We start from the raw sequence: 16413 nt of genomic DNA on the forward strand, positions 1-16413 counted from the left end.
CCCTTCACCTTTCCATTCGGTTCCCACAACGCCCATCTCAGCAGTTACTTCAACAGACAAGGGATGAGGCTATGGCACACCTAATGACTGATTTGGCTCGTATCTCTGATTGGGGTATAAATAATCTGGTTGTTTTTAATGCATCTATGACTCAGTTCTTACACCTATCAACCCGACAAAATCTTCCACAGGTATACCCACTACTGTTTAATAATATTCAGTTTAATCCTTCATCATCCTTGAACATGCTTGGGGCTTCAATTACTCAGGACTTATCTTGGAAAGATCATATGACGTCTCTTGTAAAATCTGCGTCCAAGAGATTAGGTGTGCTAAGCCGACTCCGTTCTTTCTTTACCCCCGCACAATTGTTGACTCTATACAGGGGTTTTATCGCTCCTGTGTGGAGTACAACACTCATGTGTGGGGAGTCTCCCCACATACAGCTCTTCTCAATAGGGTGGAGTCAAAGGCTTTTCGTCTCATTAACTCTCCTCCTTTTACTGACTCCCTTCAACCTCTGTCTCTTTGTCGCACTGTTGCATATTTATCTCTATTCTATCGCTACTTTAATGGTCACTGCTCCTCTGAACTGTATGCATGCATTCCTCCACCTTTACAACGGGCGCGTAGCACCCGTCTAGCAGCAAACTCTCATCTCTTTTCTGTCCAACTCTCTAATGCAAGAGTTAACCGTTACTCCCAGTCCTTCATTTATGCAACAGGGCAACTCTGGAACTGTCTCCCTCTGTCTGTATTTCCTGCTGCCTATGATCTCCAGTCTTTCACACGCAGTGTGTCCAGGCATCTCAAAATGAATGGATCTTGAATTTGGCTCTCTACTGTATTTTGTTTTTTCTTGGAGGGAATTGTTATTGCGGGCCTTTGGTTCCTTCTTCCTCGCATAAAAAAAAAAAAAAAAATTGCTACTTATCCAAATACAACCCTCACCTACTCAGTTCCTACATGTACCTCCACCCAAAACATCTCCTCTACTTATCCAAACTGCCCTCCTCTTACACCCACACCCGGCCCCCACACTCTTCTCCTAGCACTCTTGTCTTCCTTTTACAATACTCACTATTCCTGCCGCAGACGTCTAAGCTGAGCTTTGCAGTCAGCCAGCTGTACTCCCAGGTGGTGGACGCTCTCCTGTGCTGCCTCCTCGTCGTCACCTTCGCCACATAGCACCCGCAGCAACTCCTGAAGGAATGTAGGAGGGAGAGATGTAGATGTATGAGGCTATGCTGATAAAGATAGGAATTAATAAGAAGGGGTCCAACTTTAAGAATGAGGGAGTGGAAAGGAAAGGAAATATTATTTGAAAACAAGTTATTTAGGACATTTTCAAAAGTTCACAAGGGAAGGAATCCAAAATTTGAACTTCTGAGCTTTGTGACTATGAGCTGAGCAGGAATGTTTACCAGATATAAAAAAATCTCAGGCACAACATTCAAACCCTCCAAAATTCATTTAGTGAAGAAGCAGTTTTTCTGCTGAAGGCGTCCTTCTGCTTTGAGGAGGAGGATATGATGAAGGAAAATGAAAGAAAAAAAAAAAGGAATATACGCGGTGGAACCCATATACAACGAATTAGTGTACCTGGTTGAAGGCATCTCGCTCCTGTGCAAGGCGGCGACAGTGAGCCACCAGGAGGGAGAAGGCATGGCTGACCTGCTCCTCTGGCACTGTCTCCACCTGCGACCACTCAGACGGCCACACCGCCTCCGGGTTGTCCGTCACCTGAAATACCAAGGGCACCATAAATCATTATTATCACTGTTACTATTATTGGCTCTATCGGATACGTTTATGTGAAGCTACAGAATGTGGTGGAAGTTCTGGCGTATCAGACAGAGCCAGGATTCCGGGGGCCTGAATGATGAGTAACTGGAAGCGTGGCCCACTGGACTGGACAAACTTGGGCTGTATGGACGTTGCTACTCCTCACCCGGCCCTAGGGTGGGAAAGGAGGTCCGGATGATGATGATGATATATAATCATATATTTTTTTATTACTCATTGTCCCATTCCAAGGGTAGTTTATTTGTCACACTTCAGTTCAGTTCCAGAGTACAGATGAGTAAGACGTGGGCAGTGAACAGTGTATGTTGGCTTCATTACAATACTGAGTTAGGGGGCAGGGGGGTGGATTAGGAAAGAAGATAATAATAATACCCGGTAATAAAAGAATAATAATGATCATGATGATGATACTACTACTACTACTACTACTACTACTAATAATAATAATAATAATAATAATAACAATAACAATATGCATCATCATCATCATCATTTTCATCATCATCACAAATTGAATAAATCGTCTGGCAGTACTAATAAAAAAATTCGTACAGATGGCGTTGATTACACACACACACACACACACACACACACACACACACACATATATATATATATATATATATATATATATATATATATATATATATATATATATATATATATATATATATATATATATATATATATATATATATATATATATATATATATATATATATATATATATATATATATATATATAATGCTGATCAAATGCAGGGCACCTTCACATTTTTTTTTCTGAGACATGGCACCAGTTACACATTCGTGTGGGCAGCAAAGTATCATATTTCATTACTCCACCTGACAGTTTGTTCCGTTAAAGCTATAATGATTTTCTCCTAATTTTACTGAGACTGATAATAATAAAAGGAACAATGTATGTTATAGCATTTTTCCACCAATAATGATATGTACGTAAAATCCATCCACCCATCCATCTATTATCCAGCCCTAGGTTGTCCCCGACGTTAGGCTATTTACTCTAGATTGATGTTTAAATTAATCTGTATAATGACTGTCAGTGTGATATAGTTTGGGAGAGTGTGAATGAATGCAAAATACTGAAAGATGGTATGAAAAACGGAAAGCAGAAAAGAATAAGATACAAATAGAGTGACAGATATAGCATAAAACATGGAATGAACGATACAGTACGATACAGACAGCGAGAGAAACAATGTAAGCTGTATATAGAGCGAATGAGGTGAACTAGTGGTCGACCTTGTGAAGGAGAGAAGGTCCTTTAAAATCTGTAGCACTCCCACGAAGCTGACCTGACACTGCCCTAACCAGCTCTCTCTCTCTCTCTCTGTTTATCGTTTCCCTTTCACCCTTTCGTATACAGTACAATCACTGAGCTTCACAATGTCCTCAGCATTCGATTTTTGTCTGTGGGTTTACAAGCTTACCTGAAAGGAGGAAATCTAATAATCGGGCACATTTTCAGCTAGGAGGCTAAATTTTATCACATGAGTATATATGTGCTTGATGAAATGGGGTTCATTTAGTTATTCGAAACTGTGGTCCCTTATTTTACTCTCTAGCCAAATCTGGATTAATGTTCTAACATGAAATGAAGCTAAATATGCCCAAAACGTAAGCCGAATGTCAGTATCAACTTATTCACGTAATTATGTCAAGTAATTACATCATTTTTATATTTTCGTATCTCCATTACAACAACCACCATCATCACACCCACTACGACCAACCACCACCATCATCCATTACTACCAACTACCACCACCATCCCACCACCACGAACATTAACAACCACTACCATTTACGCCACCATCTCCATAATCCTAATCAACACCACTTGCATATAACCTTTACCTCCATCACTGTCATCACCACCACCATCCTCACCAACCATCACCACCATCAGTCCCCAACAACCACTCCTTGTATTACCATTACCACAGTCCATACCTTCATCACCATTATTATCACCACCATCACCATCACGATCCTCACAAATCACCATCACTCCCCTCACTAGAGACAATAAAGGGTCTCTAACCCCCAGCAACCAACACCACTTGCAACACTACTCTCACCACTTAACAACTGCACCAACATACTGGCAACCCCTAGCTCCATCACCAAAACCACCACCACAGTCCTCCTCTACCGTCACCACCACCTGTGCCATCATCACCACAACCCTCACCAACCAGCACCAACACCACAGCCACCATCACTTGCATTACCGCCACCAAAAACCTTACCAGCCTCCACCACAATCACAATCACCACTTGCACAACTACTACAACACAAAGCCTACCAGCCACACACCTTGCACAACCGGCACCACCATCCTTATCTGCCTCACCATCCCCGCCACACGCCCACCACAGCCGCCACCCACCGTAACCACAAGAGCAGGATCGTGTGTCCCGGATAATGACGAGGAGCAATGTCGCTACACCCAAGATTCGACACATCCTCACAAATTAACCACTCCCTCCACCAATCTCTCTCTCTCTCTCTCTTGCTGGGCGTTCCCTTTTCATACCTGCAATGCTAAAATGTGTTTTGTACATTTTTTCTCCAAGAAAATATTTCTATAATACGAGACTTACTCTGTTTTTACTAATATTGCGAAAGCTTCAAACAGGGTGCGTAGAAAGGTACAGTGGACAATGAGAAACAAGAGTGTTGATAAGTGGTGTTAGTGTATTTATGAGAAGATCGCACGGCCATGAATGTCCTGAGTTATGAATCCTCAGCGAATGTTGGCATGCATTAGGGATCTGTATGAGATTCTGTGGAGGGAAGAGGCAATGAAGTCCAATGGACTGACAGTCAATGGGAATATAACGAAGGCGTATGGTGTAGCCAATGGCAATATGGTGTGTGTGTGTGTGTGTGTGTGTGTGTGTGTGTGTGTGTGTGTGTGTGTGTGTGTGTGTGTGTGTGTGTGTGTGTGTGTGTGTGTGTGTGTGTGTGTGTGTGTGTGTGTGTGTGTGTGTGTGTGTGTGTGTGTGTGTGTGTGTGAGAGAGGGAAGGGTCGTAAGACTAATTCATTTCTATGTAACGTTTGTAGTAAATTAGTACAAAAGATGTGCATTGGTGTCCGTAGTAGCCTGCGACATATGGTCAGCTTGAAAGTGCTGTGTGTAGGGGTGAAGGGGGAGAGAGGACTATACGCAACAGGACAGTCTTGGAGGAAGTGTCAATCGAGTGTGTAGTGGAATTCTGTGAACCGGGTAATGTCGATGTTCTGATCTCTGCTGCTTTGTCTGCATCTGTTTGCTATTGATTTGTTTATTATAGTCACTTAACCTGACTCATAGCTATTAGAATATGTCTTTAATACTGGGACTGTATAAGTAAGTAATTATTAACAACAGCAACAACAACAACAACGATGTTCCTTTCCCACCCAGCCAGACGTTTATTTCCAGAGTTCATCCAAGGCGGCTGCAACAAAAAACGCTCCAAGTCTCCGATATAACCACCCACCTCCACTCCTGCACGCCACTTCAAGCCGCCCTTCATGTATCAAACACTTATCTTTACTACTAAAAGCCACCTCTATCATCTCCCACTCCCTCCCGCCACTCCAAGTCACCCTCCCTCCTACTCCAAGCCTGCCTGTCTTTATCATCACTCGTCAATTACTCTCACCTGCCACTTCAAGTCACCCTCCCACTTGCCAATCAGTCAGTGGTTCCGCCTGTCACACAATCCATCCTCACAACCACCACACCGTACCGCTTCCTCCTTCTTTGTTCATTAACTCACAAAACCAGCGTCAATAATCACAGTAAATTCTCTTTGTCAGATTAATATTTAACCCAGACTCACGACTCACCAACGTTCTCAAAGCTTAAAAAACATATTCTTTTTAACCTGGTATGACTGGTGCGCCCTTGTGGCTTGACTATCGATTCAATATATTTATTTTTATTTTACTGTTAGGACGCAGAGGTATGCACCTGTTTACACAAAACAGCGCATGCACACACACACACACACACACACACACACACACACACACACACACACACACACACACACACACACACACACACACACACACATTTATAATTGTACTGCTCGAAGGCATGTACACAGCTTGAGGGGCTACTATACTGGTTTGCACACGCCCTTGCCATTATCACCCCGTGTGCCGCACCACCACAGCCACAGTGACTCGCTCGTTTCACTTCGGCTTTACACATCATGCCACTAGATACACACGGCCAGTGGCGTACTGTACTATAAATTATAATATAAGTGTTCGGCGTAATGAATCATCCTACTTAACGCTAACAATGAGGTGACGTTTTATTTCATGACTGTTTGCTTCAAATGATCATATTCAACTTAGTAAAAACTTATATCTATATCTGTCTATCTATCTATCTATATATCCATAACTCTCTCTCTCTCTCTATGTATATGTATATGTATATAAACTCAGCCAATTCAGTTCATATAAGATGCATAATTGCGTCTAGCCGAGACAATAGTAGAGAAAAAATACCACTGAGGGGGTTAATCAATTAAAACCCAAGACAGGTGATTTACAAAAATATGTAGAGGGGAAAGAACTCCTGAACAAAATAAAAAAGCGATCTTCCCTGACTAAGAGATAAAGTATTTGGCCAGTCAGGGGTGAGTGTGATTCAAGGGGCGTTGTTTACGAAACAGTATATTTTGATTCCAGCAGTTGCTTCCTGCTTAATAACCACTTCGGAGTATTCTCATTCAACCCTGCCTTTCACAACGAACCAAACCAACAAAAAAACACCTGAGTGAAGGAAGTGAACATGGTAATCATCTGGTGTAGCTTCCGCCTGTGTCCCTTCCTGCACCGCCCCTGTACTTGTCACAGCCCTGGCAGGCGCCATCAGTCCTTACCACAGACCCAGCATTAACCGTGGCAGGGGAATGCACCATCTCATTTAAGGCAGTGGCAAGCTTCTCAACACCCTTCCATACTATCTCACAAGCCATACCATGTGACATATTGAAGTGTGTGGTACGTACAGTAAGAGGACTGAGGGTGTCAGAGAATGGACGGTCAATTCTATGCCCAGAGTCAGACACATAAATAACACACACACACATAACACCAACAAATATTGTAGGCTTTCCTTTCCTACCTCTCACACTTCCACCTAACACTCTCTACACTCTCACTGTCTGTCACACTTTCACCTCACACTCTGTACATCCCCCCTTATCTCTCAGACTTGCACATCACACCTAAAACAGTGAATATTGTAAATCCTTCATTTCCATCTTTCTCATCTACTTCTTATACTCGGCACACCCTCCCTCACTATCTCCATGATTTCACATCTCACCCACACCAGCAACATACAGCATTAAACTTTCTTCTTCTACCGTCCACAACCCTACCTCCTAATCTGTTTACCCTCACACACCGTCCACCACACCTCCAGCTTGGTCATAAGGCAAATACTGTTTACACCCTGCCTCACTGCCTAAAACAAGTCACCTCAATACAACTCTCTCACTATCTCTCACACCTTCGTCTCAGGGCCACTTCATACTCTCTCATACCTTCAGCTAAAAATCACACCTGTAAATTTTGCAAACTCTCGTTCTCACTGCCCCCCCCCCCATTTTCATTTCACCATCACACCCGTAAACAACTGAAACTCTTCCACACTCCCACACCTTCACCTCCCAACCGCATCAGTAAACACTATCTGTAAATTTTCATTCACAAGCTTACGCTCTATATCCCTCACTGCCTCCCACACCACCTCACACTCTGCATCCTTCCTTACTTCCATCTCACACTCTACAGTCTACATCCTTCCACATCACCTCACCCCCTGCATCCTTCCACACCTCCACCTCACACTCTGCACCCTTCCACACCTCCACCTCACACTCTGCACCCTTCCACAAAGCCTTAGCCTCTGCACCCTTTCACACCACCTCACACTCTGCACCCTTCCACACCTCCACCTCACACTCTACACCTCCACCTTGCACTCAGAACAATAACATTATTAGTCAACCAGGAAACATCTCACCTCAGCACCGAGAAGAGCACAATTACTCAGTTATAATACTGTCTCTTGGAGCTGAACATCAGAGGAAAAGTAATGCAAAACCCAGAATTAGCAGCAAGGAAATACCACAACTGGGTATAATTAGCAGCAAGGAAATGTCTCATGGATAATAAAAATCAAGCCGGAGGAAATATATTTAGTATAATTCGTAGTAAAGATATGTTTCAACGATAATTAGCGGGGGGGAAAACCCTGGCTTATATAAACTGCAACAAGGGAATAGCTCAAGGACGATTACCAAAAAAAAAAAAAAAAAAAAAAAAAAAAATGTGCAGGGTAAAGTCATAAGTAATTAAAAAGTAAGTGGTGAGTAAAACTGAAGACAAGAGAAAGAATACATGGTGTGCAAAATCAGGAGCAAAGGAAATAATAAAGTGGCGAGTAAAGTCAGCAGTAAGGAGATAAAAATGTGGCGGGAAAAAAAAAAAATCAGAATCAAGAACGAGAATAAGTGGCGCATAAAATCAAAGGAAATAATGTTCTGAGCTGAATCAGACGCGAGGAAAAAAAAAAGTGCCAAGTAAAATCATAAAAGAGAAAAGAAAATATAGTTGCACGTAGTATCAGCCAGCAAACTAATGGCCGTGTAAAATCACCAGCCAGGAAATAAATAACACCGTAACACCACCCGCAGCTCAGTCGAACGTCCAGCCAAGGCTTCCCCGGAGGCTGCCCAGTATTACCAGACCCCCGTAAGCCCAACTCCCTTAGGCGGTATGAACTAACTCGTGAAGGCCGCCCCAGTCACGTGCGGGGGAGGAAGTGGTAACAGTGTGGGGAGAGTGCGTGGTCTTGTTACCGTGGCGTTTATTTATTTCTGTTTCCTGATGGCTGGGTGGCCTTAACTAAATTCCCAGCAAGGTCTGAGTAGGCTGGGAAGGTCAGGTTAGAGAGCGACGGGGAGAGAGGGACACGGAATTAACGAAGCAGATATATGACAGGGGTGGAGTTAACGAAGTAGAGAAAATGATGATGGAATAATGAAGGAGTTGGGGAAGAGATGATGATGATGGAATAAACAAAGATGACATGGAAAAAAGGAAAAAAAATACACAAGAGAATAGAAAGATGGAATAAGAAGGCTAGATACAGAAGAGATGATAAGCAAGGGCATCTTAGGTAAAGAGAATATAATACAGAAGGAGGGGACAGAAATGACGTTAGACAAAAGATGCAAGGAATATGATATAGAGGAGACTCCAGAAGTGGGTATAAACAGGAAATTCAGGATATTAAAAAAAAAAACACAGATAAATTAAGCAAGCAATATGAAAACAGATGAAGGACGAAAAAAGAAGAAAGAAAAACCTGGAAGATGAACTCATTGATGGAAATGCTCAAAATAAAATAGACTGTCAAAGATAAATGAAAGGAAGTGGCAAAAGAAATCACGGTGCAGGGAAAGTTGATAAATCGGACAAACAATTACTGCATATATGACGAAAAAGATGAAGGCAGAAAAATGGATAGAATGACCAGGTTAAGAGCCACGGAGAGAAGCAATAACAACGAGGCAGGCACGAAGACATTATAATCACGGGGAAGAAAAAGCTGATATATGAGAAATGCAGAAATAAGACGAAAAAGATGAAGAAAAAAATGTAAAATGATCAAGGTGGGATTCAGGAAGAGGCAATAACAATGAAACAGACACGGAGATAAAACGACCAGAAGAGAAACTCAGGTTCAGAGGACGATGAGGATGTTAATAATCTAGTGAGAGGAATGAAGAAAATGGAAAAGAAATCTGAATAAAAAGGGAGAAAGCGAGGAGAGGATTCGAACATGATCATGGAGAACTGGTTCACCTGATGGTAAGAGCATACAGTACAAAAATAAATAAATAAAAATAAACTAAAATATTGCGCTAACAATACTTAAAATACTAAAATACCAGAAACGGGGAGTGGAATTGAAAACAAGAGAAAAAATCAACAATAATGTTTGGAAACTGACTAAATACCGATAAATCAGGAAACACACGAACAGGATGCAGTTTAAGATAAGCTGGAAAAGAGTGAAAAAGTGATAATATGAAGTTGTTGTTGTTGGTATTATTTTTGTTTAATCCTAGTCTGTCTGGCCGAGCAGATCCATGAACCACAGGCAAGCAACCGTTTCTGCGGGTTCGTCCCGTGCAGATCACAATCAATGTTCCCTTGTGGTTGACTGCGCCTCGCCACAGCGATGCGTGGGGATGTGTGGAGGTTTGGTTCCTGGATGGACACCGCAGTTAACTCTCCACCCTGTTAACAGAGGCACCACAGTAGCCTCGTGATCTGGTTGTATGGTTGCCTTCAAGAGTTGTAAACGGCTTCCTGGGTTACAGGACACCATTAGACTTGTAACTTAGTGTACAGCCACCTGAAGCGGAAAGAAGTGCAATAAAACGCGAAAGAAAGGATGGGAGAAACAGTAAGAGAGGAGGACAGACACAGAAACAAAATGATAAAGATGAAGCAAGAAGTAGGACACATTACAGCCGATGAGTGGATGATGGGCGCAACTATCTACCGGTAGACAATTACGGATTATACGCAATAAGAACAAGATGAATGGTAAAGTAAAAATTAACAGTTTTTAATTCTTTCCAACTGTTTTCAACAAAATATGCATGGTTACCGTTAACGCCTAGACCCCGAAAAGGGATCTCCAGTGGTCTAGAAGTTCAGTAAGCCCTCTACTTCGTAGAATTCTCGTAAGCAGATTCAAGTTGTCTGAAGATAGCAATAATAAAATAAATGACGTCATCATGATGAACCAGTTAAGGTCAATGGAGTCCGGTTTGAACGATACCTGTCCGCTACATTCCTGTGTGGACACTTGGGCTGGTGTTGGTATTATGTTCTTGCAAAGGCTGGCATATGTTTGCACCCTGGCCGTCATACTGATAAGACTTGAAAGCCTACAATACATACGCGTAAATACACTGCAGCCAATACATTTTCACTTCACATAAAACACTTTCACTTTCGTTACACATCCCTTCCTGTTTCGTACTTGGTCAGCATAAGGAAGGGTAAATTTTGGCTGTCACTATCCCTCCAAGGTCCAGCCATGCAGTGGACCTTTTTTTTGCCTAATGCAGTTACAAATACTGGTGGTGCGCAAGGAAGTTTCAACAGGGGAGACGGTAGTGATCCCAGGGCATTAACTTCAACCCTCTAATCTTGACTTTCCATCCCCCAATTACCTTAGTATTATCTAGTTTCGTTGCCTTGGCATCATTCTTTTAATATCCCCTTTCCCTCTCATTCCCAGTCTTTCTTTCAGTGGAATACTTCTGTTTCGGTATTCAAAACTATTAAACTGAATCATTTGTTACCTACTGACTTTCACATCAAACTCTTGCAGTCAGGACAGAAAACACACACACAAAAAAACAAACAAACACACAGACAAACACAGCAACACACATAAACAGAACGACCGAGACATCAAAGATATATATACACACACACACACACACACCAAAAAAAAAAGAGGATGAGACATACAGACACTAAAACACAAAACAACAAAGAGGGCGAAACAGACAAAAAGGCAAGCACATACATAAGACAAATGAAAAATAGAGGGCGAGACAGACCAAAAGACAGGCACATACATAAGAAAAATATATATATATATATATATATATATATATATATATATATATATATATATATATATATATATATATATATATATATATATATATATATATATATATAAAAGGCGAGACATACAGATATGCATAATAAACAAAAACATTAAAAAGTAGAACAACACAAACTGACACAAACAGAAAATAAAAAAAATGAGGGACAGAAATAATGACATAACTGTAATGTACGGGTATATAAAAGAATGAAAACAGAGAGAGAGAGAGAGAGAGAGAGAGAGAGAGAGAGAGAGAGAGAGAGAGAGAGAGAGAGAGAGAGAGAGAGAGAGAGAGAGACAACCCAATACACACACACACACACACACACACACACACACACACACACACACACACACACACACACACACACACACAAAGGACAGCAGGCAAGCATTCAAACAGACAGAATAATAAGCACAAATAGTACGAGACTGCCAGCGAGGCAGAAAGTCAGCCAGCCAATCAACCTGAGACAGCTAGTGGGAGAGCAGCAATCACTCTAAAGCCGACAATAGCCCCCCCCCTCCCCCAATAGCCCTGGTGTGTGGCAACGAGTGAGCACCAACGAGTTATCACGTCCACCACAACACCACCGACCTTGACCAACCCCGCGTGACACCCGACAGTAATGGACAAGAAGGCTGGCGGGAAAGGACAGGAAAGTGACAAGAGAACATGAGAATGTATACACAGAAGGCAATTCCAGTGAGCCGGTCTGTCCAATGGTATGAAATGAATACAAGAACAGCACTGAAAATTGTTATGGAAATTTCACAGCAATGGACGAAAGTCATCTCATTTAGCAGCACTAAACCTAGGAAAGATAGTACTTTGTCCTGAGAAAGGTCTTACACCCAACCCTCTCCGGTCCTTATGTCTATCTAGCCTCCTCCAGAGTTTCTCTTTCAAACAGAAATCCTACGAGGAAAAAAAAAAAAAGGACAGGAAGAATAAAATGGACAGGAAGACGGACAGACACGAACAACAGATCAAATTACTGACAGGAATCGGCCTAGACGTTCCCAGCTAATGGCAGTGGCAGAAAAACAGAGGAATGAAGGAGCAGGTTCTGACACAGTGCAGTGGACAAAACACAACATGGAAAAAAGAAAGTCAATTTAACACGACAGGAACAGAGAAACAGACATGATATAAAGGCCCAACTAATAAATAGGGAGCAATAGACACGCAGAAAGAAGTTATTAAACCGAAAGAAACATATGCACAAATAAGCCGTAAGGAATTAAACGAAAAAAAAAAAAAACTCAAACATGAAGACAGAGAACGAAAAAAAAAGTTACTATCCGAAAAGGAAATGAGAACAGCAATAATAATAATAATAATAAAAAAAAAAAGGTGACAAAGACAGGTCAAACAAAAATATAGATGGAGAATGTATATAAAAAAAAAGACTGCATAAAAGGCAAACAATGAATTACTACAGAATATCAGAAGGTGATTTCTGAAAGACAGATCGATTAAATAAAGAAAGAAGATACAGAAAACAATAATTTGCCATGAAAAATAAACACAATGGATAATAAGGAAGCACAACACCAACCGCAAAAACTGACGCTGACAACACACACACACACACACACACACACACACACACACACACACACACACACAATTACCATCATTACAAACGCAAACACAGTAATACCATGATCATACTTTCACCCACAAAACACAGCAACACTATCACCAACATGAACAAAAAGAAACCATGTTTTAGTGTTTTTTTACACTGCAAAGACAGAATGGAAATTAATGACCGAGTCCATAAACTTGCTCCTCTCTTGGGAACAGAGTAACGAGCTAAATTCAAGGTCTTTTCCTTTTGAGATGTCTGAAGACACTGTATCTGAAACGCTCGAGATTGTAGGCAGGAAGCACGGAATACTGGAGACCGCTACAGAACTGGTTACATATGTGCGTAAAAAACAGTAAATTCCATTTAACTCGTGAGCAACAGAGCTCTATGCGAATGATGAAAGTGTGAAGTCAACACGGTCCTGCAGACCCACTTGATAGGTGGGTGGTGGGTAAGGTAGGATCACTTACTCCGGCAGTTTTGAAAAGCAGTATCCAGTGTAAGAGCTACAGAATAAGAGACTGATAAAACTACTTGCTGTGAAGACCTATGTGTGTGTGGGAGGCCTGTTTGAGACACGGCTTGTAGTTACGTCCCCTATGCAGAGTCGGCAAGTAAGCGGGAAAAATATATTATGGGTTCAATCAAAAACCCTTAACCTCTTAGATGGCAAATGAGCAAGAAAATTAACGTGATCCAGTCAAGAAACCTTAACAGGAAAGAAACAATAAGAAATTTACAAGGACGGAATTGTAACGCGGCAAATAAAACGATCACCCGTATTAAAGACTGGCCAGAAGAAAGATAAAGTAATGGCCAGTGAACAGATAAAATAATTACGTATTTACAGCATCCTAACCAAGACCTTTTTATGCCCAATTAAGATATAAAATTCAGGTACCGTCAGTCTCATCAAAGATGGGTAACGTCTGTTGTGTATATTCTTGTTACATGGTTTACTTTCTGTACTCTATGACTCAGTTACAATAACACTATTATGACCATACATTTACCAGAACCATCAAGAATAAAAAAAATACAGCCACATCGTACAAACAGTGCAACATTATTTCATTCTTGTACTGATCCTAACCCATTACAACAGATAAAAGAAAGTTTTTCACAAATCTCTCTTGGGAGATTTTCAGATTTTTCTGTACTGTGTAGTGACAGTTTATTTTTTTTCCTGCAAGCTTCGATTGCAGCGACTAGTGGCAAGAGGCTACAACTGGGAGGCAAGTCATTAGCTTTAAAATCACATCTCACTCAAACTGATATAATTCACTCCCAGAGAGATGGGTAGGCCGGAGAATGCGCAATATTCTACTTCCTTCGAAATGTAAAAGGATATTACAAGGGAGAAGGTTATGAAGGCTTAGTAACCATCTCTTTGCAATGACGTAAGTCTGTGATCTCACAGCCCATCGGCTGTACTGGAAGCATCACCGTTTCTCCTACGGCACTAAAAGATGAGGGGGGATGGAGATAGTGCCTGGAGTTTCATTTTTCCTTTTATTCGTGACCCATGACAAATCAAGGGGTGATATGCAGGGAACTATTCTATGTGAATGTGGGATGCTTTGTTAGTATGATGCTGAATAGAAAACATACCACTGTAATATCCTACTCACAAGCATCAGTAATATTAAATGGAGACACAGCAACACTACCACGACCACAAACACCATCACTGCTACACACACACACACACACACACACACACACACACACACACACACACAGTTAGATCTACATAGCTTTCAACAACAGCACAAACACAGCCCCATCACCAAGACACCCACACCATGACACCCACAATGACGAGGGGCAAATCAACAAAGGGAGCAAGAAGCGATGTTAATGGCGTCACATCCTAACACCAAGCAGAGCGAGGCAGTTCGGCGTGATCACAGTGCCATTAAAATTCTACTCCTTTGTTTACTGTTCGCCAAGGTGAAGCACTGGTATCTGTGGTTATCGCTTGGTCACACCCGGATATCGTCTCTCTCTCTCTCTCTCTCTCTCTCTCTCTCTCTCAGACGTGACATTAACTGCTGCAATCGAAACACGAGCGATCAGAAAAGGAAAACTGTAGTATATCGCCTGCTGCTTGCCGGAATATAATGAAATGCTGTTATGGTGAGAAGGCTTTGGGATGAGCAGGAAGAATGGAGTGGAGAGGTAGATGAATGAGGATGGTGTGTTCTGGAGGAAGTGTAACGTGATGGCAGGGGATAGGGTGACACCTCCTCTGTGATTATGGCTTTTGGTTAAAGACAGACAAATTGATAGACAGACACAGATAGATGGACAGACAGATCGATTAACATGGACAGACAAACAGATGAATAAAGACTGATGGCCAACTGTTTTCCGAGATAGTCGTTATTCCCTTGATTTGGGACCCTTCCCCATCTGACTTTAATCGTATGTAGGTGCTGTGACTAAAGTAAGATTCTGATATACTGAATGTGCTATAAAACGCACCTCGAAATCTAACCCCATCAACACCAGTACCACATATTTTTATTAGTCTTGCTGAAACTAGATAATGTTATTCAGCTTAAGAAAAACTTCTGATACCAGAGGGGTAAGATATAACATTCTTTAACCCCTTCACTACCAGGGAACTCTCCTAACCTGAATTAAATCGTTAGGTAACGGCAAGATGAAAGTACGAAAAGAAGGTCATCATATTAAAGGGTGAATTTATAACTCTTCATTGTCCTGTCGCTGTGACACGGCGCACGACGCACTGCAATGCCGGCAACACACACATCAATCTATTAATACACACACACACACACACACACACACACACACACACACATAACCAATAATTCACAGAAAATTTTTTTGTTCCGGGGATTTCCGTCATACAACTTACCGGAACACCTTTCTCAGGTTCCGTCTCAGTGGGATTATTAACAGGATGTAATAGGAAATTACGTGATGATGATGATGATGATGATGATGATGATGATGATAACGATGGTGATGATAATGATGATCTCGATGATGATGATGATGATGATGATGATGATGATGATAACGATGGTAATGATGATGATGATGATGATGATGATGACGATGATGATGATGATGATGATAACGAAGATGATAACGATGATGATGATTAAGATGATGATGATTAAGATGATGATGATGACGATGATAATGATGATCGTACTCATCTATTCAAAAACTTTGTCCTGAATCTGAGAATGAAGAGTGAAAGGATGTATGGTTCATTTCACTA

General features: G+C 41.5%; 1 protein-coding gene across 1 annotated transcript in view; it reads right to left on the bottom strand.

Annotated features, from left to right (window-relative positions):
- Positions 1 to 16413, bottom strand: part of Girdin (protein girdin) — an 818609-nt gene that overhangs the window by 381497 nt on the left and 420699 nt on the right. Inside the window, exons 5-6 of the mRNA XM_080282575.1 lie at positions 1603 to 1743; positions 1082 to 1203 (exon numbers count right to left, since the gene is read on the bottom strand). Coding sequence (XP_080138701.1) covers positions 1082 to 1203; positions 1603 to 1743 — 263 coding nt within the window. The remainder of the gene's footprint in view (positions 1 to 1081; positions 1204 to 1602; positions 1744 to 16413) is intronic.

The sequence above is a fragment of the Coenobita brevimanus genome, chromosome 94 (assembly GCF_032717465.1).
Source record: "Coenobita brevimanus isolate Jiangsu-jjx chromosome 94, ASM3271746v2, whole genome shotgun sequence".
NCBI classification, from domain to species: domain Eukaryota; kingdom Metazoa; phylum Arthropoda; class Malacostraca; order Decapoda; family Coenobitidae; genus Coenobita; species Coenobita brevimanus.